The following is a 23,403-nucleotide window of genomic DNA, read 5'->3' as shown; positions in this document are numbered from 1 at the left end:
GGCCCCCTAGTAGATGTGCAGTCACCACCACAGCGACACCCTGGCCCTTGGAGACAGGGTTATCGGCCGATGCATCTGAGAATGCGACCCGGACCACTTGTCCAACAGATCCCACTGGAAGATCCTTGCATGGGACTTGGCGAATGGAAATTCTTCGTAAGAAGCTACCATCTTTCCCAAGGCTCGCGTGCATAGATGCACCGATACCTGTATTTGTATTAGGAGGTCTCCGTCTAGAGACGCCAACTCCTTGGACTTCTACTCCGGGAGAAACCCTTTTTATCCTGTTCTGTGTCCAGAACCATACCCAGGAACAGTAGACGCGTCGTAGGAACCAGCTGTGACTTTGGAATATTCAGAATCCAGCCTTGCTGTTGTAGCACTTCCCGAGATAGTGCTACTCCGACGAACAACTGCTCCCTGGACCTCGCCTTTATAAGGAGATCGTCCAAGTACGGGATAAGTACTTCGGCCATTACCTTGGTAAATACCCTCGGTGGCGGGGACAGACCAACGGCAACGTCTGGAATTGGTAATGACAATCCTGTACCACAATTTTGAGGTACACCTGGTGACGAGGGTAAATAGGGACATGCAGGTAAGTATCCTTGATGTCCAGTGATACCCTGAAATTTTCAAGGCTTGCAATAATCGTCCTGAGCGATTCTATTTTGAACTTGAACCTTCGTATATAAGTGTTCAAGGATTTCAATTTTAGAATGGGTCTCACCAAACCGTCTGGTTTCGGTACCACAACATTTTGGAATAGTAACCCCGGCCTTGTTGAAAGAGGGGTACCTTGATTTCACCTGCTGGAAGTACAGCTTGTGAATTGCCGCCAGTACTACCTTTCTCCGAGGGCAGCAGGCAAGGCTGATGTGAGGCAACGGCGAGGGGGAGTCGTCTCAAACTCCAGCCTGTATCCCTGTGATACTAGTTGCAGAACCTAGGGATCCACCTGTGGGCCAGCCCACTGAACCCTGCAGTTCCCGAGACGCGCCCCCACCGCACCTGTCTCCACCTGTGGAGCCCCAGCGTCATGCGGTGGACTCAGAGGAAGCGAGGGAAGATATTTGATCCTGGAACTGGCTGACTGGTGCAGCTTTTTCCTTCTTCCCTTGTCTCTGTGCAGAAAGGAAGCGCCTTTGACCCGCTTGCTTTTCTGAAGCCGAAAGGACTGTACCTGAAAATACGGTGCTTTCTTTAGGCTTTTGTGAGGAAACCGGAGGTAAAAATTTTTTCTTCCCAGCTGTTGCTGTGGATACGAGGTCCCAGAGACCATCCCCAAACAATTCCTCACCCTTATAAGGCAGAATCTCCATGTGCCTTTTAAATGCAGCATCACCTGTCCACTGCCGGGTTTCTACTACCCTCCTGGCAGAATGGACATTGCATTAATTCTGGATGCCAGCCGGCAAATATCCCTCTGTGCATCCTTTATATATAAGACAACGTCTTAAATATGCTCAATGTTAGCAAATATTATTATCCCTGTCTTAGCGTATTAATATTATCTGACAGGGTGTCAGACCACGCTGCAGCAGCACTATTTATGCTGAGGCAATTGCAGGTTTCAGTATATAACCTGAGTGTGTAAATACAGACTTCAGGATCGCCTCCTGCTTTTTATCAGCAGGTTCCTTCAAGGTGGCCGTATCCTAAGACGGCAGTGCCACCTTTTGACAAACGTGTGAGCGCCTTATCCACCCTAAGGAATACCTCCCAACGTGACCTATCCTCTGGCGGTAGAGGGTACGCCATCAGTAACTTTTTAGATATAACCAGTTTCTTATCGGGGGAAACCACGCTTCTTTACACACTTCATTCATTCATCTGACGGGGGAACAAAACAGTGGCTGTTTTTTCTCCCCAAAAATAAAACCCCTTTTATGTGGTACTTGGGTTTATGTCAGAAAATGCGTAACACATTTTTCATTGCCGAGATCATGTAACGGATGTTCCTAGTGGATTGTGTATATGTCTCAACCTCGTCGACACTGGAGTCAGACTCCGTGTCGACATCTGTGTCTGCCATCTGAGGTAACGGGCGTTGTTTTGAGCCCCTGATGGCCTTTGAGACGCCTGGGCAGACGCGGGCTGAGAAGCCGGCTGTCCCACAGCTGTTACGTCATCCAGCCTTTTATGTAAGGAGTTGACACTGTCGGTTAATACCTTCCACCTATCCATCCACTCTGGTGTCGGCCCCACAGGGGGCGACATCCCATTTATCGGCCTCTGCTCCGCCTCCACGTAACCTTCCTCATCCAACATGTCGACACACCGCACACACACAGGGAATGCTCTGACTGAGGACAGGACCCCACAAAGTCCTTTGGGGAGACCGAGAGAGAGTATGCCAGCACACACCAGAGCGCTATAATAATGCAGGGATTAACACTATAACGGAGTGATTTTTCCCCAATAGCTGCTTGTATACATATATTGCGCCTAAATTTAGTGCCCCCCCTCTCTTTTTAACCCTTTGAGCCTGAAAACTACAGGGGAGAGCCTGGGGAGCTGTCTTCCAGCTGCACTGTGAAGAGAAAATGGCGCCAGTGTGCTGAGGGAGAAGCCCCGCCCCCTTTTCGGCAGACTTTCTCCCGCTTTTTCTGTGATACTGGCAGGGGTAATTTTACATCTATATAGCCTCTGGGACTATATATGATGTATATTTTGCCAGCCAAGGTGTTATTTATTGCCCTCAGGGCGCCCCCCCCCCAGCGCCCTGCACCCATCAGTCACCGAAGTGTGAGGTGTACATGAGGAGCAATGGCGCACAGCTGCAGTGCTGTGCGCTACCTTGGTGAAGACCGAAGTCTTCTGCCGCCGATTTTCCGGACCTTCTTCGTGCTTCTGGCTCTGTAAGGGGGACGGCGGCGCGGCTCCGGGAACGAACACCAAGGTCGGGTCCTGCGGTCGATCCCTCTGGAGCTAATGGTGTCCAGTAGCCTAAGAAGCCCAAACTACCACCTGTTAGGTAGGTTCGCTTCTTCTCCCCTTAGTCCCTCGCTGCAGTGAGTCTGTTGCCAGCAGATCTCACTGAAAATAAAAAACCTAAATATACTTTCTTTCTAGGTGCTCAGGAGAGCCCCTAGTGTGCATCCAGCTCAGCCGGGCACAAGAATCTAACTGAGGTCTGGAGGAGGGTCTTAGTGGGAGGAGCCAGTGCACACCAGGTAGTCCTAAAGCTTTCTTTAGTTGTGCCCAGTCTCCTGCGGAGCCGCTAATCCCCATGGTCCTTACGGAGTCCCAGCATCCAATTAGGACGTTAGAGAAATAAATATAATAATTATTATTATTTCTTATTTTATCTGTGAGCTCATATGCAGAAAACATGGCACCAGCGTCTCCGTTCCCAGCGCCATATGGCGTGACCATAGGGTTAGTCAGATATGCGATTATCAGAGGATCTGACGGCACAGCAGATGCTGATATTTGCGAGACTGCGGGGGGCATCTGAATTCATGTCCAGGCAGCTACAGAGCATTAGCATACTTTCGTACATCCACTGCGTACTGGATTGCAGCTGCGTATGCATCAACCTCCATCTCTAAATCTGGCCCAAACTCCTCATGATTGTATTTTATAGGTAACACAGATTTGCAGTGTTAGTGTTGGCACTGTTTTGTAGAGACAAGTGGCATTAACAATGGGACACAGTGAGTATCATGTACAATATGGGCAAAACTGTGGCCATATTTATTTTGTTTTGTAAAATGAAAATGTAGACATTCAGTAATATGTTGCCGTTTATCTCCTCCTTACCTTTCTCTGAAACACTAGCCCAAACTCCCGCAGGTGTTGCAGGAAGGTCAGTAATGAATCGCTCATTCCCTCCACAGAGTAATCCTTTCAGTGAAGAAGCAGAGTGTGGACACTTTACACTGAGCATTATATAATGACGTCAGTACATTATCTCTTAGGGAAATACTCCCCATTTTATAATGTGTTTCATCTTGGTTTACCTTCCCCAATGTAGAAAAGCTCAGCTGGAACATGAAGGAAAGTATCTCCACCAGAATCATCCCCCGAGTCTATGGTGGTAAAACAACAACAACAAAAAATCTGTTATAGGGAAGCATACAGATGCAGGTACAGCAATTAGATCCACAATTTGCAAAGTAAATTTTACTCCAAAATATGAAATCCTGTGAGAATGTGTTACTTATCCAGTCTGGACAGTCTACTAGTATTGCTTAACTGCAGCGTTGACCTACTTTGGTTCATCCATTTAAGGAAGATGTGTCTCCTAATTTCAAATTATGTTGTTGGGTTTCAAAAGGAACCCAAGGTGGAAGTTTAACTTCCCCATTGGGGCACAGTGCTTATGTTTGTTTTACAGATTACAGTATACGTATATGAGCTGGATGAAACTACTCAAGGCACACTATTGGACCTATTCTCTAATTCTGCCCCCTACCTGTGTAATTCCTGCCTTGTGTCCGCAGCAAATCTACTCTACCTTCAGATCAAAATGGACTGTCTTTTTTGACTGTTAGAAGCACAATGTTTCTTCACCTACTGACCAATAGGGAACGTCGCTATATAGAAATAGCCATGATGTTGGGCAACCTCTACTGTAACACATCCCATCTGAGCAAACAGCTGGACATGCACCCTCTCATCTCATATCTAGCAGCTTCCCGTAACAAAAGGCAAGGGACTGGATTCCAGCTCATGTGTTGTCAAATGTTGCATTTTAGGAACAAAAAGGAACAGGAGTGTTTGGGATTTTCATTTTCACTTTATTCCAGACTATTGGATAGATATTCATTTAGCAGGGATGTGCGTCTGTGCACACCACCGATATCTATTGTAATCCAACATTGCTGATTTTCCTGTGTACCTCTATTTAAATATAAAATTTGAGCTGAATAAAATATATAATCAGCAATCTTTCCTTTTTTTAATAATTATATGAAGGAACAAACAGGATTTTAATTACCTACCAGTAAGGAATCCATTTAGTACCATGGGGGTATAGACAGATCCACTTGGAGCCATAGGCACTATAGAAGTTTGATAACATGTGCTGGCTCCTCCCTCTATGCCCCTCCTACCAGACTATAGGAAACTGTGCCCGAGTAGATGGACATACTTTGAGCGAAGGATATAGAAAAGGAAAGTGGTGAGATTTCAAACCAGCACAACTAGAACAAGAGGAAAGCCATGCTAACCAAACTTGAAACAGGGACAGCAAAACAGTTGAACCAAACAACAGTACGTAACCAAGTAACTGTGCCGGAAGAACGAAGCACCGGGCAGGCGCCCAGTATCCCCTACGGACTACGAGAAAAAGATTTACCGGTAGGTAATTAAAATCCTATTTTCTCTTACGTCCTAGGGGATACTGGGAATCCATTTAGTACCATGGGGAAGAACCAAAGCTCCCAAACTGGGTGGGAGAGTGCTGAGATTCCTGCAGAACAGTTTGACCAAACTGAAGGTTTTCAGAGGCCATGGTATCGAACTTGTAAAACTTGGCAAACATGTTCGAACACGACCAAGTAGCTGCTTGGCAGAGCTGTAAAGCTGAGACCCCACGGGCAGCCGCCCAAGAAGAACCCACCGACCTAGTAGAGTGGGCCTGTACCGATCTTGGGACCGGTAGACCTGCCGTGGAATAAGCATGCTGGATAGTGAGCCTGATCCAGCGTGCAATGGACTGCTTTGAAGCAGGACACCCAATCTTATTGGCATCATAAAAAACGAACAGCGAGTCCGATTTCCTGTGACTAGCTGCTCGCTTCACATACACCTTCAAAGCCCTCACAACATCCAAAGACTTTGAAGTAGCAGAGGCGTCCGTCACAACCAGAACCACAATAGGTTGGTTGATGTGAAATGCGGACAACACCTTAGGAAAGAATTGCTGACGAGTCCCAAGTTCAACTCTGTCCTCATGGAAAATCAAGTAGGGGCTCTTGTAAGACAATGCCCCCAGCTCCGACATACGTCTTGCTGAAGCCAAGGCCAACAGTGTGACGGTCTTCCACGCAAGATACTTTTCGTCTACCTCCTGTAACAGTTCAAACCAGTCCAACTGGAGGAACTGCAGCACCAAATTGAGATCCCAAGGTGCTGTAGGAGGCACAAAGGGAGGTTGGATATGAAGAACACCCTTCAAGAACGTCTGAACATCAGGGAGATAAGCCAATTGTTTCTGAAAGAATATAGACAAGTCCGAAATCTGAACTTTTAAGAAGCCTAGGCGTAGGCCCATATCCACTCCCAACTGCAGAAAAAGTAGGAAACGTCCCAGATGAAATTCCACCGTAGAATATTGTCTGCTCTCACACCAAGAGACATATTTCTTCCAAATACGATGGTAATGTTTAGACGTTACCCCCGTCCTGGCTTGGATCATAGTCGGGAAGACCTTGTCAGGAATCCCTCTCCTGGCAAGAATCAGCCGTTCAACTTCCATTCCGTCAAATGTAGCCGTGGTAAGTCTTGATAAACGAACGGGCCCTGCTGCAGAGGAAGAAGAAGAAGCAGAGGCCACGGGTCTTCGATTAGCATCTCGAGAAGTTCCGCATACCAGGCCCTTCACGGCCAGTCCAGAGCAATGAGAATTGCTTGAACCCTCTGTCGGCACAAGATAAATATGAGAGGCCAACATGTTGATTTGTGGATAACCCCACCGACGCGTCAGCCACTGGAACACCTCCGGGTGGAGGCACCATTCCCCCGAGTGTAGGTCGTGTCTGCTGAGGAAGTCTGCTTCCCAGTTGTCTACTCCTGGAATAAAAATTGCTGACAACACCACTGCGTGTTTTTCCGCCCAGAGGAGGATTCTTAACAACTCTGACATTGCGGTTCTGCTTTTAGTTCCGTCCCTGTCGGTTTATGTATGTCACATTATCCGACTGAACTTGAATGACCTGATTTTGAAGCAGAGATGAGGATGAGGCCCGCAGAAGGGCGTTCTAGATAGCTCTGAGTTCCAGTATGTTCATTGGAGGAACGCTTTCCTGACTTGACCATCTTCCATGAAACTGCATCCCTTGGGTGACTGCACCCCAACCTCTGAGGCTTGCGTCTGTGGTTAGCAGAATCCAATTCTGAATCCCGAACCTCCGACCCTCCACTAGATGAGAAGTTTGTAGCCACCACAAGAGGGAGATCCTGGCCTTTGGCGACAGACGAATCCTCTGATGCATGTGAAGATGCGATCCGAACCATTTGTCCAACAGATTCAGCTGCAAAGTCCTCGCATGAAACCTTCTGCACTGGGGATGTAAGTCAGAGTTGATTGCAGCAGGAAATTTGTTAGCAGTTGGACAAAACCATGTGCACGGCAGGTGTGGCAGATATAACATTTGCAGAGAGAGTTAGATTTGGGTGGGTTATTTTGTTTCTGTGCAGGGTAAATACTAGCTGCTTTATTTTTACACTGCAATTTAGATTTCAGTTTGAACACACCCCACCCAAATCTAACTCTCTCTGCACGTTATATGACCCCCCACCCCCACCCCCCTGCAGTGCACATGGTTTTGCCCAACTGCTAACAAATTTGCTGCTGCAATCAACTCTGAATTACCCCCTGTATTGCTTTTTCCCCAGGAGGCGGATGCCAGATGTACGGAGATTCGGGTCAGTTTCAAGACAGCCCAAACCATCGACTGAATCACCATTGCCTTTTCCAAGGGAAGGAACACTTTCTGAGACTGTGTGTCCAGTATCAATTCCCAGGAAATGAAGCTTCCGCGTAGGTTCTAGGTGAGATTTTGGTAGGTTCAGAATCCACCCATGATCCAGGAGTAATCTGGTTGGGAGACCAATGTTCTCCAACAACTGTTCCCTGGATGCAGCCTTTATCAGAAGATCGTCCAGGTACGGAATTACGTTCACTCCTTGTTTGCGGGGTAGTATCATCATCTCTGCCATCACCTTGGTGAACACCCTCGGTGCCGTGGAGAGACCAAATGGCAGGGCCTGGAACTGGTAGTGACAGTCCTGCAGAGCAAACCGTAGATAAGCCTGATGAGGAGGCAGAGCCCTGTTCCTGTGAACCAGCAGCCGCTGGTTTGCATGGCATACCTCTAGCACCTCTGGCGATGGTAGAATCTCTGGCCTTGCCCCGAAACTTTGCAGTTCAAAAGGACTGTAAATTGGGTCCTGAGTAGGCCTTCCTAGCTGGCGGAGCTGCAGAGGACAGATAGGTGGACTTACCACTCGTGAAATCCACATGTCGAGTTCATCACCAAATAAGGCCTCACCTGTGAACCTTCCACACCTCTATTGGCGTCCGCGTCAGCCATCCACTGACGTAGCCATAGTCCCCTGCGTACCGACACTACCATAGCTGTGGTGCGTGCATTAAGCAAACCGATCTCCTTAATGACTTCTGCCATAAAGTTTGAAGAGTCCTGTATGTGTTGCAGGAGTAAAACAATTTCCTCTTGAGGTAAGGTGTCTAACCCCTCAATTAAATTACCCGACCATTTAGTAATGGCTCGCGTAATCCACCCACATGCTATAGTGGGTCTCAATCTTGCGATCAGCTGCATCCTTTGGGGAGGCTGCACCAGGGACAGGTAATGCAATTTTACTGAGAGCCTGGAGACTGACGCATCCACTATCGTTGGATTTTCCCATTTTTTTCCTATTCTCAGGAGAAAAAGGAAAAGATGATAATAACCACCTAGGTATTTGAAATTTCTTATTTGGATTAACCCACGGTTCTTCAAACAAGATATTTAATTCCTTTGACACATTAAAGAAAGATTCCTCACACACCTCTGTCACCTTATCAGGAATATTTAGGACTTCCCTTATAGAGTCTATGAGGGCCTAAACACCCTATGACAGAGTACCCTCCCCCACCTCACCTTCCTCCATTTCTGACTCTTCATTATCAGAGTCAGAATGCAGGATATGGGCCAAGGTACGTTTTTGCGGACAAATGGCAGAGGACTGAGACGCTGGTATGGGTACTGAGTCCTTTTGCATAAACTCAGCCATAGACTGTATTAAGTATTGCGTCTCCTTCTCATTATGAGATAATTTAGTAGAGATGGTGGAAATCATTCCCCTGATGGAGTCCAGCCATGCTGGTTCTGCCCCACTAGCCTGAGAAGGGATACTACACTGAGTACACATTAGTGAACCCCCTGGAGAAGAGGAACACTGTGCCTTACATGAAATACACGCTTTGCCTGACATACTGCAGCAGTGACAGCACACACACAGGAAAAGATTAAATGCACAATTGACCCACAAAGAACCCTTCCCGAGGCACAGAGAGAGAGTATAGAACCAGCACACGGCGCCCTTATTGCTAAAGCCAAGCTTAGCCGGGTCACAGACTAAGTACCTAGATTAGGGACTTAGTACACTAGTATATAGCTTCCCCTGCTATGACCCCCTGGTACCGCTGCGCTAATCTGGAGGCTCTCCGGAGGAGCTGCGCGTCCCTGACAGTCAGCGTCTGTGTCAGCTGCGATAGGGTAAAATGGCGCCTAAGCTGCTGGATCCGCTCATAGTGAAGCCCCGCCCCTTCAATAGCGCATGGTCTTCCCGCTCTTCTTTATACTGGCTTAGTGTCTAAGTGCATAAAATGGAGACATTCCCCTTTTAAGCCTGTATTTCCAGTCTGGGTACAGTGTACTAAGTATGGAGATTCATTCCGCCCTGTGTAGAAGCAGTGCGTCTCCGTACCCTCATGCCGCCATAATGGCCAGCGACCCGTTAACCGGGACCTGGCTTAGTAATCACCACTCTTCTTTCTTCTGGCTCTGTTAGAAGTGGCGGCGTGCTGCGGGAATGTACGCTCACCGAGGTGTGGTTTGCGATTAGTTCCCTCAGGAGCTAGCGTCCTGTCAGCGGGGAACAGGACCGATAACCCTTAGTGGGGTTGGGAAGATTCCCTTCCCCCTCCCCCAAGTCCCATGAAGCAGGCAGGCTGGTGCCATCCAGACCTGCCTGCAAATATCAAACTTTGAAAATAAATGCAGAAAACTCTTCAGGAGCTTTCGAAGATGTGACCGGCTCCTTCGGACACATTTTGTAAACCGAGTCTGGTAGGAGGGGCACAGAGGGAGAAGCAGGCACACGTTATCAAACTTCTATAGTGCCCATGGCTCCAAGTAGACCCGTCTATAGCCCACGGTACTAAATGTATTCTCAGTATCTCCTAGGACGTAAGAGAAATAAATATATAAAGATAAACTCAACCGAAAACAAGTATTCTCTGAACTATAGGTTTTTTAATATTTATATGAAGGGTACTGGGAGGGGAGGGAATAAAAGAGTATTATGGGGAAGATTTACACACGATTGTAAGAGAGTTATATGGATTTCTTATGTCACAGGTGGAAACGCTCTGTAAAGCTCTTCTTAAGCATAAATACACATACGGTCTGCACAAGGTTTGGAAACAATTATGAAGGTTGGTGCTTACCTCAGCTGACTTGAGATACTGAAGCATGAAGTACCATAACTGAGAAGCTGTGTCCAGAAGCAGAAACTGAAATCCAGCAGAAGAAATGCTTGGGGCCTCCCCAGCATCACTACAGGATGAACGCAAATAAGAAAATTAAGATTAGCGCTCTACAATTCATTTTTGTTGAATTCACAGTGCATCTAATAAAAACTGATAAGATAATGTAACAATTGTATCAGCGCTCTACAATTCATTTTTGTTGAATTCACAGTGCATCTAATAAAAACTGATAAGATAATGTAACAATTGTATCATAAATGAATTATATATTTGTATTAAAAGTGGACTATCATGAAACAAATAAAAAAAAATATATGCTTGCCAACAAAAGCATATTATTTTTTTGATTTGCTCCCTTGTTTCATAAATAAAATAAAAAAATAAAAAATAAAAAAAGAGAGAGTTAACCACCTTTCTACAATAGTACACCCAGTGTAATATGCAGGCACAATTCCATGCCCTGCAACCCTCACCAGTAACTGATAGCAGCTGCTGGGTAACACTGTTTCATGCTAGTGAGAGAAATAGGCTATGATGCTGCAGGACTAGAACGTGCAGACGGAAAAGTCTGTTTTGAAAGCAGCGCCTGATGTCTTGGAACTCAAAGCGACTGAATTATATTAGATTCACTTCCAAAAATAATAAAAAAAAGGGGATTTTGCTCTTACCTGTAAAATCCTTTTCTCCGAGTCCATGGGGCGTACCGCGACATCGGGTATAGAGAGGAGCAGAGGAGTCTGGGTACCAACTAGTTAAACTTCATTAACCAGCAACACAGGTTCCTTCCTCTATACCCCACCTCCTTAGCCTATAGAGCCAGTTATGTTAAGCCCAAGGATAGGGAAAAGGAAGGCCGGCACACAACCTGCCGCAGGTAGAGATGAGCTGGAACAGGAACAAAAAGCATCACTGGCCAGGGGCGTTGGGGATGGCGCTCAATGTCCCCTGGGGATCCGTTTTCTCCTTTCATCCTTGGGCGGGGATATAGACATCCAAAAGCCATCTCCTTAAGGGAGGGAATACGCCTGTGCTGCACTTAAAACTCTACGCCCAAAACCAGCATCAGTGGAGACAAAGGTGTCAAAGCAGTAGAACTAGAGGGACTTGTGGTCAGAAGACCACATGGCCGCCTCACAAAGCTGTTCCGCAGAAGCGCCATGCTAAGCCACCTAGGAAGCCCCCACAGACCTCGTGGAATGAGGTGGGGGCTGGTTGGTCCGATAATGAGTAGGCCTGGTAGATAGTCAAATGAAGCTAACAAGCCAAGGTCTGGTTGGAGGCTGGCCAACTGTGTTTGTTGAAGTTGTAAAGGACAAAAAAGGAATCAGATTTGAGGATGCCCTGTGTCCTATCTATGTAGATAAGGAGAGCCTTAACATCTAAGAAGGCCTGTTCTGGTGAAGACTCCGGAACTTGAAAGGATGGAACAACAATTTTCTGATTAACATAAAAGCGGGACACAAGCATTGGAAGGTAACCCAGATGCATCTAAAGGACAGGTCAACCAGGATGAAATATAAGGAAGAGGGAGAGATGAGGCAAAGACTTTGGGCTGAAGCTATGGCGAGTAGGAAGACAGTCCTTAGGGTAAGCCAATAAGAAACTGTTTTTTAGTTTTTTTTAAGGATCAAAGGGGTAAGACTGAAGGGCCCGCAGCACCAAAGTCAAGTCCCACGGAGCCACTAGAGGATCAAATTGAGGTCGAATGTGGAGAACACCTTGCAGAAAGGTCTGCACATCCGGTAACAAGATCACTTTCCTCTAGACAAGGATCGAAACAGCTGATACCTGGATCTTAATAGAGGAATGACAAAGGCCCAAAACCAACCTTGCCTGTTAAAGATCAAATTCCGGGACAAACAAAAATACAGTGGATTCAACCCATGGATAGAACACAATCAAAATAGGCCTTCCAAACTTGGTAATAGATCCTAGCTGAGGAAGGCTTTCTGGCGTTAAGCAACCCTTTATCCTTTAAGATGGATGTCTCAAGAGCCAGCCTTTCAAAGCTGAGACAACGAGGTCCAGCTGAAGACCTGGGACCTGAGACAGACGATCCAGCCTAAGAAGAAGGTGCCACAGGAAGTCTATGGACAGCAGAAGAAGGTTGGCGTACCAAGCTTGACGTGGCCAGTTGGGGGAGATGAGAATGGTGGTGCCACACTCCAACTGCAGCTTGTGGAGAACCCGCGGAATCACAGAGATTCGAGGGAAGACATAAAGGAGCAGAAAGGTCCAATGAACTGCAAGGGCATCCACAAGAAGGGCTCCCAGGCTCCTGGTGTGAGAGCAGTACCGAGGAAGCTTGTTGTTGTGGCATGAGGCCATCAGGTAAAAACCAGATGACCCAAGCAAAGAAACAGCATCTGAAACATCTGGGTGATGCGACAACCCGCCTGAGTGTATGTCTTGGCTGCTTAGGAAGTTCACCTTCCAATTCTGGACCCCTCTATCAACAGAGCTCGGAGAAATCACTCGCCCCATCGGTGAATGCGGCTCACTTCTCTCATGGCACCCCTGCTGCGGGTTTCATCCTGGTGTATATATAAGCGACCTCAGAAGTGTTGACATACTGAACCATACAGGTTTGTGCGCAAGAAGGGATATAGCTTGGCAAAGTGCTCTGTAAACCACACAAAAGCTCCAGAATATTGATTGGGAGTACGGTTTTCTGAGCTGTCCACGGACCATGAAAGGTGTGTTGACATGTCACTGCCCCCAGCCACGAAGACTCGAATCAGTGGTGAGCAGGACCCAGTCCTGGATCCAGAAGGGGTGACCCTTGTCCTAGTGAGAGATGGATCCACCACATTAAGGAGTGGTGCACCTCCTGAGATAAACTTATCATCTGAGACCTGAGGTGAAGGTGGGAGTGGTTCCACAGGGATAGGAGCTCCAACTGTTGAGGTCTGGAATGAAACTGGGAATATTCCACCATGCTGAAAGTTGAGACTATCATGCCAAGGATTTACATGCAGGAGTGAATGTACACTCTGTGTTAATGAAGGAAGGACCAAATTTTGTCTTGAAGATAGATTGGTTTGTCCATGGGGAGAAACACCCACTGAACCCTGGAGTCGAGAAAGGCCCCCCCAAAGAGCATGCCCTGAGCCACTCGTCTGACTGGAGGTCCACAGTTATGACGAGGTGGTCTTGAAGGTCATCCAGTGACTGAGAAAGAAGGAGGAGATTGTACAGATAAGGAAGAATGCAGATCCCCTTGCACCTGAGATCTGCTGTCATTACCACCATGACTTTCGTGAATACACAAGTAGCCGCAGAAAGACCAAACAGTAATGCCCGAAACTGGTAGACATCTGCCCAGACCGCAAACCTGAGGAATAGCTGATGAATGTCCCGTATGGGAACATGCAAGTATGCATCCTGGATATTCAAGGAGCCAAGCAATCCCTTGGCCACAATGATATGAGCTCAGAGATTCCATTTGGAATCATGTAACTCGCTAATGCACATTAGGTAGTTACAGAGATGTAAGGAAATAGTAATAGAAACAGTAAGTAGAAATTACAGGCTTATAAAAAAAAATAAACAGGCACACAGAAATAGCATTCAATGCTCAGAATTTCAATGTGCTCAAAAACTAGCCCCATCAGGGGAGGAAGGAGCCCAGCACTATGACCAGACATCTGGTTTCAGGTATAGGAGAGGTAGGAGCCTGTGTTTCTCTGTCTTTTCTGCAAGGCAGGCAATAAGAAAATGGCCACCCAACATCTGTGGAAGGTAGGAGAGAGGAGGAGTAACAATCTTGTGGCGGGTAGCCTGGAGCAGGGGACATGCTAAGTAGTGCGGGATGAGCCAACGGGAAAAGCTGTCCTAGCCCTTGTCTGGCAGACCCCATGGAATGTGCCACTAGCTGTAGATCGCGTCCCATTAGCAAAATGTTCTCTGATGGTCCAGTGGGGGTGCGGACACTCCTTTGCCTCCCTAACCGGCGGTTACACTGACCCTGTTGCCAACGGGGATATGGTGGCGCGGGGGCATCTTTGACGTGTCCCACTGCCTACTTAGGTGTAAAAGTAAAGAAAATAAAAAGTAATAGAGACTGCTTAGTAGCAAGTCCCTAAAACAGCATGCAAACCAAACTAAAGCGGTCTCTATAGGCTAAGGGGTCAGGATATAGAGGTGAGAGAGCCTGTGCTGCTTTGTAAAGAAGTTTAACTAGTTGGTGCCCAGACTGCTCTGCTCCACTCTATATCAGATGTCTCAGTGTCCCCCATAGATGCAAGGAGAAATCTGTTTATTTCCAGCCCATAAATGCTACTATTGAACTACTGTAATAATGAGAATAATGATGTAGTATAAGGCTGCTATTAAATAAATATGAGGGTTGCGGGGTAGGCATCACTACTGAAGTACTATACTGCAGGAAATTGTATTACATTTATTTAAATGCTTGCTACAGGTATTTACTTAAATTGAAAATAAAAGCTGCTTTAATTCAGAATGGAAAGTGAATTGTAAACTACACTACCTACGCTTTCGTTGAAATGAACAGAAATACAACACAGTTTATGTAATAGCGATGCTGTGCCACCATGTACCTGAGAGGTTTGCACATATGTGCAGTATGATTACTTGAAAAGAAATTCAAAACTCTGATTGCAAAACTCAGCAAAAACTGGTTCAGTCATTTTATTCTAATACTGCATCCTGCTTATCAATTTTGGCCATTATCTCAGCAGAGCTATAGAAACACCTACACTCGGATTCATATTTGTTTTAAGATATTGATAATTTTGTCATTGTGTCATTTTGGCCCTTCTGGCCTTGTTGTGTGTTAATTTCTTTCATATAGTCCCTCATTCCGAGCTGATCACTCGCTAGCTACTTTTAGCAGCCGTGCAAACGCATAGTCGCCACCCACGGGGGGAGTGTGTTTTCGCTTTGCAGGAGTGCGAACGCCTGTGCAGCAGAGAGGCAGCAAACACATTTTGTGCACAACAAGACCAGCCCTGTAGATACTTATTCTGTGCGATGATTGCTGCAACAAATGACACGGTAATGACGTCAGATACCCGTCCAGCAAACGCCCGGTTATGCCTGCGTTTTTCCAAACACTCCCAGAAAACGGTTAGTTTACACCCATAAACGCCCTCTTCGTGTCAATCTCCTTGCGATCGGCTGTGCGAATTGAATCTTCGCTAGATCCAGTGCACAGCAGCGATGCTCTTTGTGCCCGTACGACGCGCGTGCGCATTGCGGCGCATATGCATGTGCAGTTTTGCCATTTTTTTACCTGATCGCTGCGCAAATTGGCCGCAAGCGATCAATTCGGAATGACCCCCACTGTTCTAAGAAGCTGGCACTGTGTGATGTATGATACTTTTCTACTTGCATTTCATACTTCTGTATTGTATACTTACAATATTGATATACTTCTATACTATAGTCACCTACACACAGTGGAACCAACATCAAGCCTATAAAAACACTGACACTGCACAGCAGATTATAATGAATACTATAGAACAGAAGATTATTACGTATTAGAAAATAGAGTTTTACCTTTTCATGAGACCAGCTTGAATAAGGAGCTGTGCCAGATCCTGACTAACCGTAGCACTTGGTGACCCAACCATAAACTGCAGAATGACCTATAAATGAGAGGACAGCGAAAATAACAAAACTCATGTGCAAGTTACATAAACAATTCTGTAATGCTCCATTTCATCTTTAATGTGGCTAGAAGTTCCAGTATCAACAAGATATTTCCTCCTGCTGAATCTCTCACTCCATTCACTGGGGTAAATTTACTAAGGTGGGAGTTTTTTTTTTTTTTTAAACTGGTGATATTGCCCATAGCAACCAATCCGATTCTACGAACATTTATCTAGCTGCTTCTAGAAGATAATAGAATTGGTTGCTATGGGCAACATCACCAGTTCTATAAAAAAAAAAAAAAAAAAGAAGAAAAACCTCCCACCTTAGTAAATTTACCCCACTGTCTCCTACAATCCCCAATCAATGCTCAGCAGATTCTGTCTACTCCCTGAACTCCACTTATCATATCAACCCTATTCTCTCCAACCATATTTGACTCCTTCCTCACTGCATGTCCTCCTTGGTCTCACAAATTCTAAAGAAATAATTTCTTGCCTAAAGCTCTCACTCCAACTACTTCTCTGTACCCCAATATATGACTTGAGTACAACCGCCTATCGCACTGTTTCTCTTTTCACCTCATTCTCGACTTCTGCCCCAAACATTCCAGACTGCACTCACAAAAGTTAACATACAGCTAAATCCATACTCATTCTCTTAGACACTTCAGAAGTATTTGGAAGTGTTCATCACCACCTTCTCCTGGCATTTGTAACATTTCATTCTTGGTTTCCACCATACTTATCAAACTGCTCCTTTAATGTCTCTACCTCAGGTAAATCCTTCCCCTCCACTCTATCTTATGGAGGGGAGCAGTTAACCTCCAGACTGATGGGATCCCGGCGGTCGATATACCGACACTGGGATCCCGACGGAGGACGGAATCCCGGCGTCTAGATACCGACGCAGCACGGGATACCAACAGCCGGCATCCCAATCGTCCGGGGGTGGGGTTAGGTTTAGGCAGAAGAAGGGGGGTTAGGGTGCAGGGCCAGGAAGGTTAGGGACCGGAGAGGGAGGGTTAGGTACATAGAAGGGGAAGTTAGAGTGAGGCATCAAGCGGGGAGGGTTCAGTTTTAGGCAGCGGGGAAGGGAGGGTTAGGGTTAGGCACCGACAAGGTAGGGTTAGGGTAGGGGGCAGAGGAGAATTAGGGGACTTTAGAGGGGGCTGACGGGATTCTGATGGACGGGATGCTGCTGTCTGTATTCTGACCCCCGGCATCCCGTACATCTGTAAATCATACTGAACCCCTTATGGAGTCCACAAGACTCAGTCCTTGGACCTTCTCCAGGGGAACTAAATTGCTCATATGACCAGATCTAAGCTGACGATACCCTAATATAGCTCTCTTTAAATCGACTGCCTCTCTGCTATACCCACATGGTTGTCCCAATGCTGCCTAAAGCTCAAAATGTCCAAGACATAGCTTTGAGTCTTCCGCTCAGTCATCACCTTACAAATTTCCCCCCACCATCAATAACACCGCAATATCCCCAGCCTCCCAACTAATGCCGTTACACTTTACTACGTCCCTTGCTGAAATCCTCACATCCAATTTCTCTCCTAGGCCTATCAACTCTGCCTCAGAAAGATGGACAGAATACGACTGCTTATCTCAACCCTTGACTACTGCAGCGACCTGAAGTCTGACATTCTCCTCACCCGAAAAAAACACTTTGCAAGGGATAAATCCCCTGCAAACACCAGGAGCGCTGTACCTATCAATTATCCCAAACAGTATTGATATATCACATTATACACTTAATCCTTAGAATTAAAACATTTTTGTTTATTATTTTTATTATAAACATATATATGTAAAGAATGCTGCAGCATATATTAAAAAGGTTAATAACACATATTCCACATTCAATTCCCTAAACGCTTAATATTATTCCTTCATAGATAACTTTCAGATAAGCATTAGTCCATTGGAGATGTCCAATCCCGTATATGTACAATTCTCAATAAATTTTGTGGGATTTTAATAACTTGATTCCCACATAATGGCTGATTCCAAAACTTATATGAATTATATATCTAGAGGCTTAATGATTGAGCTTTATAATAGAGTCCCAAATTACTCAGAGTGCTGAGTTATATGTGTGCACACATTTGAAAAAGAAGAAAAAAATATATTTAAATATACGAATAGAATTAGTGGTTATCGCATATCATTGAGATCACTTCACCTCCAAGGTATTAAAGTGCTTTGTATTAATAATCAGGCTCCCTCTGTTGGTAGTATACCTATAATGCAGGTAGAGTGGAGTTCCTTCTGGTGTCCTGATATATTGTCTCAGTGTTCAGGCTCCCTCTGCTGGAAATAGTCCGGGACTGAGGAAGCCGCTGAGGGAGCGTTAAGGCGGAGAAACGCGTTTCCAGTGACTGTGTGAAAGACGATCACCTGCTTGACTGGTATTGTGCTGTGGATAAGATCCGTCCAGTGTGTATGCAATACGGGCTATTTCCAGCAGAGGGAGCCTGAACACTGAGACAATATATCAGGACACCAGAAGGAACTCCACTCTACCTGCATTATAGGTATACTACCAACAGAGGGAGCCTGATTATTAATACAAAGCACTTTAATACCTTGGAGGTGAAGTGATCTCAATGATATGCGATAACCACTAATTCTATTCGTATATTTCTATATATTTTTCTTCTTTTTCAAATGTGTGCACACATATAACTCAGCACTCTGAGTAATTTGGGTCTCTATTATAAAGCTCAATCATTAAGCCTCTAGATATATAATTCATATAAGTTTTGGAATCAGCCATTATGTTGGAATCAAGTTATTAAAATCCCACAAAATTTATTGAGAATTGTACATATACAGGATTGGACATCTCCAATGGACTAATGCTTATCTGAAAGTTATCTATGAAGGAATAATATTAAGCGTTTAGGGAATTGAATGTGGAATATGTGTTATTAACCTTTTTAATATATGCTGCAGCATTCTTTACATATATAGGTTTATAATAAAAATAATAAACAAAATTTTTTTCATTCTATGGATTAAGTGTATAATATGATCTATCAATACTGTTTGGGATAATTGATAGGTACAGCGCTCCTGGTGTTTGCAGGGGATTTATCCCTTGCAAAGTGTTTTTTTTCTGGTTAATTAGTTAAGGAATGCAATTATCCTTATAACTAGGAGCAGCAGTATCTATTAGTGTTCAGTTAGGAATCTCCACTTTTTTGGCATTTGCTGACGCCCTATTGCATGCACGGGGGATTCCACATTATCAAAAGTGGGATATCCTGTGGATGCAATTTGTATAACTGTGATTCTCCTCACCCATTTATTCCCTCTTCAATAAATCTTCAATGACAAAGCAAGACTAATCTTTTTCTATCACCACCCCGCATCTGCTGTACCACTTTGTAAACCCCTACTCTTGCTCCTCCTTAACATTCTGTATCCAATAGAATTGATTAATATTACGTACAAAGCCCCCAACAAGACCACCCCTTTATACTGTACATCTTAAATTTCATATCAAAATACAGCCACTTACCACTCTCTTAGCTCTACCTCTGGTAACTAAATGCCCGTACACACTGGCCGATGTATCGCGGGTCCATCGGCTACTGTGTACAGGCGATATGTCTGTGAACTCCATCGTTCACAGACATATCGCGTCGGCCCAGCAGCACAGCCGACGGCCAATATATCTACCGATATACTGGCGCATCGCTGTGTGTGTACGGGCGACCAGCCGACCGCCCGTACACATGCTGCGGCAGCCGGCGGTGAGTGACAGCTGAAATGGGCGGACGTGTGTACACGCCCGCCCAGTTCATGACGTCAGTCCCCGACGGATCTGGCAGTGTGTATGCACAGCACATTGCCTGATCCGTCCAAAGATATATCTGCAGATCAACTGATCTGCAGATATATCCATCAGATTGTACCCACCATAACTTTCACTACCGCCCAGTAGACTTCTACAGTGCCGCTACCCACTTACAGAGTTCCCTATCGCATTCATTGCCTTCAAATCTATACAGGCTGTTTGAAAACCCATCTACAAACTACAACGTATCCCATATCATCCATACTACCCACAATAATGTGCCCTCAAAACTGTCCTAATGTCCCCTCTCTGGCACAACCTCTTGTCTCTTTTCAGCCATGCCTTTATGAGCAGCACGTCCCTTTCTACCCTTTGTATTCATGTCTGCATATTTATATATTCTACTTTGCAAGTCCCTGTTTTACATATGTCCCATCCTTCCTTTACTGTGTGCTGCTATCAGAGCACTGTGGCCCCTAACACATCTAGGCAATAATCATCATAGGGGGAATGTATCAAATCTTGGAGATAACGTGGAGCAGTTGCCCTACCAACCAACCAACCAACCAACCAGCTTCTAACGTTAGAAGTGGTTTGGTTGGTATGAGCAACTTTGCCACTTTCTCTCTCCCAAATTAGATAAATCTCCCCACAATATTTTGTAAGGTGTAAATATGCTTTCATTGTCTATTAGGGAAAATGTAGAGGGAAGAGAGAATGATAGTAAAAGCACATCTGGTGGTTCAATCATGATGGTGTGTGCATGATGTCCTAGCCTCCACTACAAACTAACTATTGGGGGCCTTGTGAATGACGGAACACATTTAGACGCAAGAATTCAGTAAAAGTGGCTAAATTACCCAAATTGGTGGATTACTGTAGAATATACCACCTCACCTCCCATCTGCTCTCTGCATATTTATCCAAAGAAGGTACATCCTTTCCATGTTTGTCAGGACCAAGTAGACTGCCATCATCTGCCCAGGCTTTTCCTCTACAAAATAAAACAATGATACAATGTAAAAATCCACGTGCCACGTTGCAGGGTCTCTAGAGGGGAGCACCTTTACTTTCATTACCCAGCAATGCCATGGGTACCACTTCATGATAGAAGGGTGGGCATGAAATATGGGACATCGCGGGTCTCCATCTCAATGTGGAATTGGGTTTTGGAAATAGCTTTAGCAACACAGAAGTAGACAGAGATTTCCAATGCTGGGCTATAGTAGCTCTGGCAGATATTAACATATCATAGCGATTAGATTTGGGAAAAATAGGATTTTAATTACCTACCAGTAAATCCTTTTCTCATAGTCCATAAGGGATATTGGGGAATCTAGTACGATGGGTATAGACGGGGTCCAAAAGAGCCAGTGCACTTTAAATGTCTTCAACTGGGTGTGCTGGCTCCTCCCCTCTATGCCCCCTCCCACAGGCAGTTATAGGTAAAAACGTGCCCGAAGGAGAAAGGACATATATGAGAGAAGGAAATATGATAAAGAGTGGTGAGATTTACATACCAGCACACCACTAACATATAACAACCAGCAACGGCTGGTAACAACAGCAACAGCTGAACAGGTAACCACATAACAAGAAACTGCAGAAAAGTCAATGCACTGAGGCGTGCGCCCAATATCCCTTATGGACTACGAGAAAAGGATTTACCGGTAGGTAATTAAAATCCTATTTTCTCTTACATTCATAAGGGATATTGGGGAATCTAGTACAAAGCTTCCAGAGCGGGTGGAAATGTGTGGAGAGACTGTTGCAGCACCGCTTGCCCAAACTGGGTATCCTCTTTGGCCAGGGTATCAAACTTATAGAACTTAACAAAAGTGTCCTTCCCCGACCAGGTAGCAGCTCGGCATAGTTGTAAGGCAGAGACTAGAAGGGCAGCCACCCAGGAAGAACCCACTGATCTTGTCGAGTGGGCCTTCAGAGACTTAGGAGCAGGTAAGGCTGCCGACACATAGGCCTGTTGAATAGTAAGCCTAATCCAATGAGCAATGTACTGCTTTGAAGCAGGACAACCCTTTTCTGCACATCATAGAGCATGAACAAAGAATCCGTCTTTCTGATCCGAGCCGTTCTCTTGACATAGATCTTCAAGGCTCGCACAGCATCCAATGCCTCTGGAGGAGCAGAAGTGTCAGAACTGGACGGAACCACAATAGGCTGATTCAGGTGAAATGCAGAGACAACCTTCGGCAGGAACTGCTGCCTAGTCCCGAGCTCCGCTCTGTCCTTGTAAAAGACCAAGTATGGACTTTTACATGACAAGGCCCCCAATTCTGAGACACGTCGAGCAGAAGCCAGGGCCAGTAACATCACCGTATTCCACGTGAGGTACTTGTCTTCTACAGTCATAAGAGGTTCAAACCAGGACGACTGTAGAAATTCCAACACTACATTCAAATCCCAGGGTGCCATAGGTGGCACAAAAGGACATAGGATGTGGAGTACCCCTTGCAAGAATGTCTGAACTTCGTAGTGGTAGACACCAAGGGTCTTCGACGGACATGCCCAGAAGATCCGCGTACCACGCCCTCCAAGGCCAATCCGGGGCAATTAGAATTGCCTGGACTCCCTGATTTCTGATGCGCTTCAGCACCCTGTGGAGTAACAGAATCGGAGGAAACAGGTAGACCAGCCGGTAAGGCCAAGGCAATGGTTCGTGAGCAATACCAGTGAAGCTTCTTGTTGAGACAAGAAGCTATCATGTCTATCCGTGGGAAGCCCCACTGGTGGATGATCTGCTGGAACACCTGCTGGTGGAGACCCACACCCCCGGGTGCAGATCGTGACGACTCAGGAAGTCTGCTTCCCAGTTGTCTTTTCCCGGAATGAAGATTGCGGACATTGCTCTTGCATTTGATTACACCCAGAGGAGTATCTTTGACACCTCTCACATGCAGGCTCTGCTTTTTGTCCCTCCTTGCTGATTGATGTACGCCACTGCTGTGGCATTGTCCGACTCAACCTGGATCGCCCAATCCTTGAGCAAAGAGGCCTGAAGCAGCGCATTGTAGATTACCCAAAGTTCTAGAATGTTGATAGGAAGGAGGCTTTCGTGGATTGACTACCTGCTCTGGAACTGCACCCCTTGGGTGACAGCTCACCATCCTCTTAAACTTGCATCCGTCGTGAGGAGGGTCCAATCCGGAATCCCGAAACTCCGGCCCTCCAGTAGATTGGAGGACTGCAGCCACCACAGGAGGGAAATCCTGGCCTGAGGCGACAGCTGTATCATCTGGTGCATCTGAAGCTGTGATCCGGACCATATGCTCAGGAGATCCAGATGAAAAGTTCTGGCATGGAACCTGCCATATTGGATCGCCTCGTAGGAGCCGACCATCTTTCCCAACAATCTGATGCAAAGATGGATGGACACTCGAGCAGGTCGGAGTACCATGCGGACCATCTCCTGAAATGTTCTTGCCTTGTCCTCTGGTAGCAACACCTTCTGGGCCACAGTATCCATCAACATCCCCAGGAACAGGAGCAGCCTCCAGGTGGGA

The 23,403-nt window shown here is 45.9% G+C and overlaps 1 protein-coding gene across 4 annotated transcripts in view; it reads right to left on the bottom strand.

Annotated features, from left to right (window-relative positions):
• The window catches only part of GTF2H4 (general transcription factor IIH subunit 4), a 194,799-nt gene that overhangs the window by 30,570 nt on the left and 140,826 nt on the right, over positions 1-23,403 (bottom strand). For all 4 annotated transcript variants that reach the window (XM_063952239.1, XM_063952237.1, XM_063952236.1 and 1 more), the window contains exons 5-9: positions 20,780-20,876; positions 15,974-16,062; positions 10,406-10,514; positions 3,966-4,034; positions 3,766-3,849 (exon numbers count right to left, since the gene is read on the bottom strand). In XM_063952239.1, coding sequence (XP_063808309.1) covers positions 3,766-3,849; positions 3,966-4,034; positions 10,406-10,514; positions 15,974-16,062; positions 20,780-20,876 — 448 coding nt within the window. The remainder of the gene's footprint in view (positions 1-3,765; positions 3,850-3,965; positions 4,035-10,405; positions 10,515-15,973; positions 16,063-20,779; positions 20,877-23,403) is intronic.

Source organism: Pseudophryne corroboree, chromosome 2 (assembly GCF_028390025.1).
Source record: "Pseudophryne corroboree isolate aPseCor3 chromosome 2, aPseCor3.hap2, whole genome shotgun sequence".
NCBI lineage: Eukaryota > Metazoa > Chordata > Amphibia > Anura > Myobatrachidae > Pseudophryne > Pseudophryne corroboree.
Note: the sequence above shows the minus strand (reverse complement) of the source record. Positions and strands in the feature narration are given on the sequence as shown.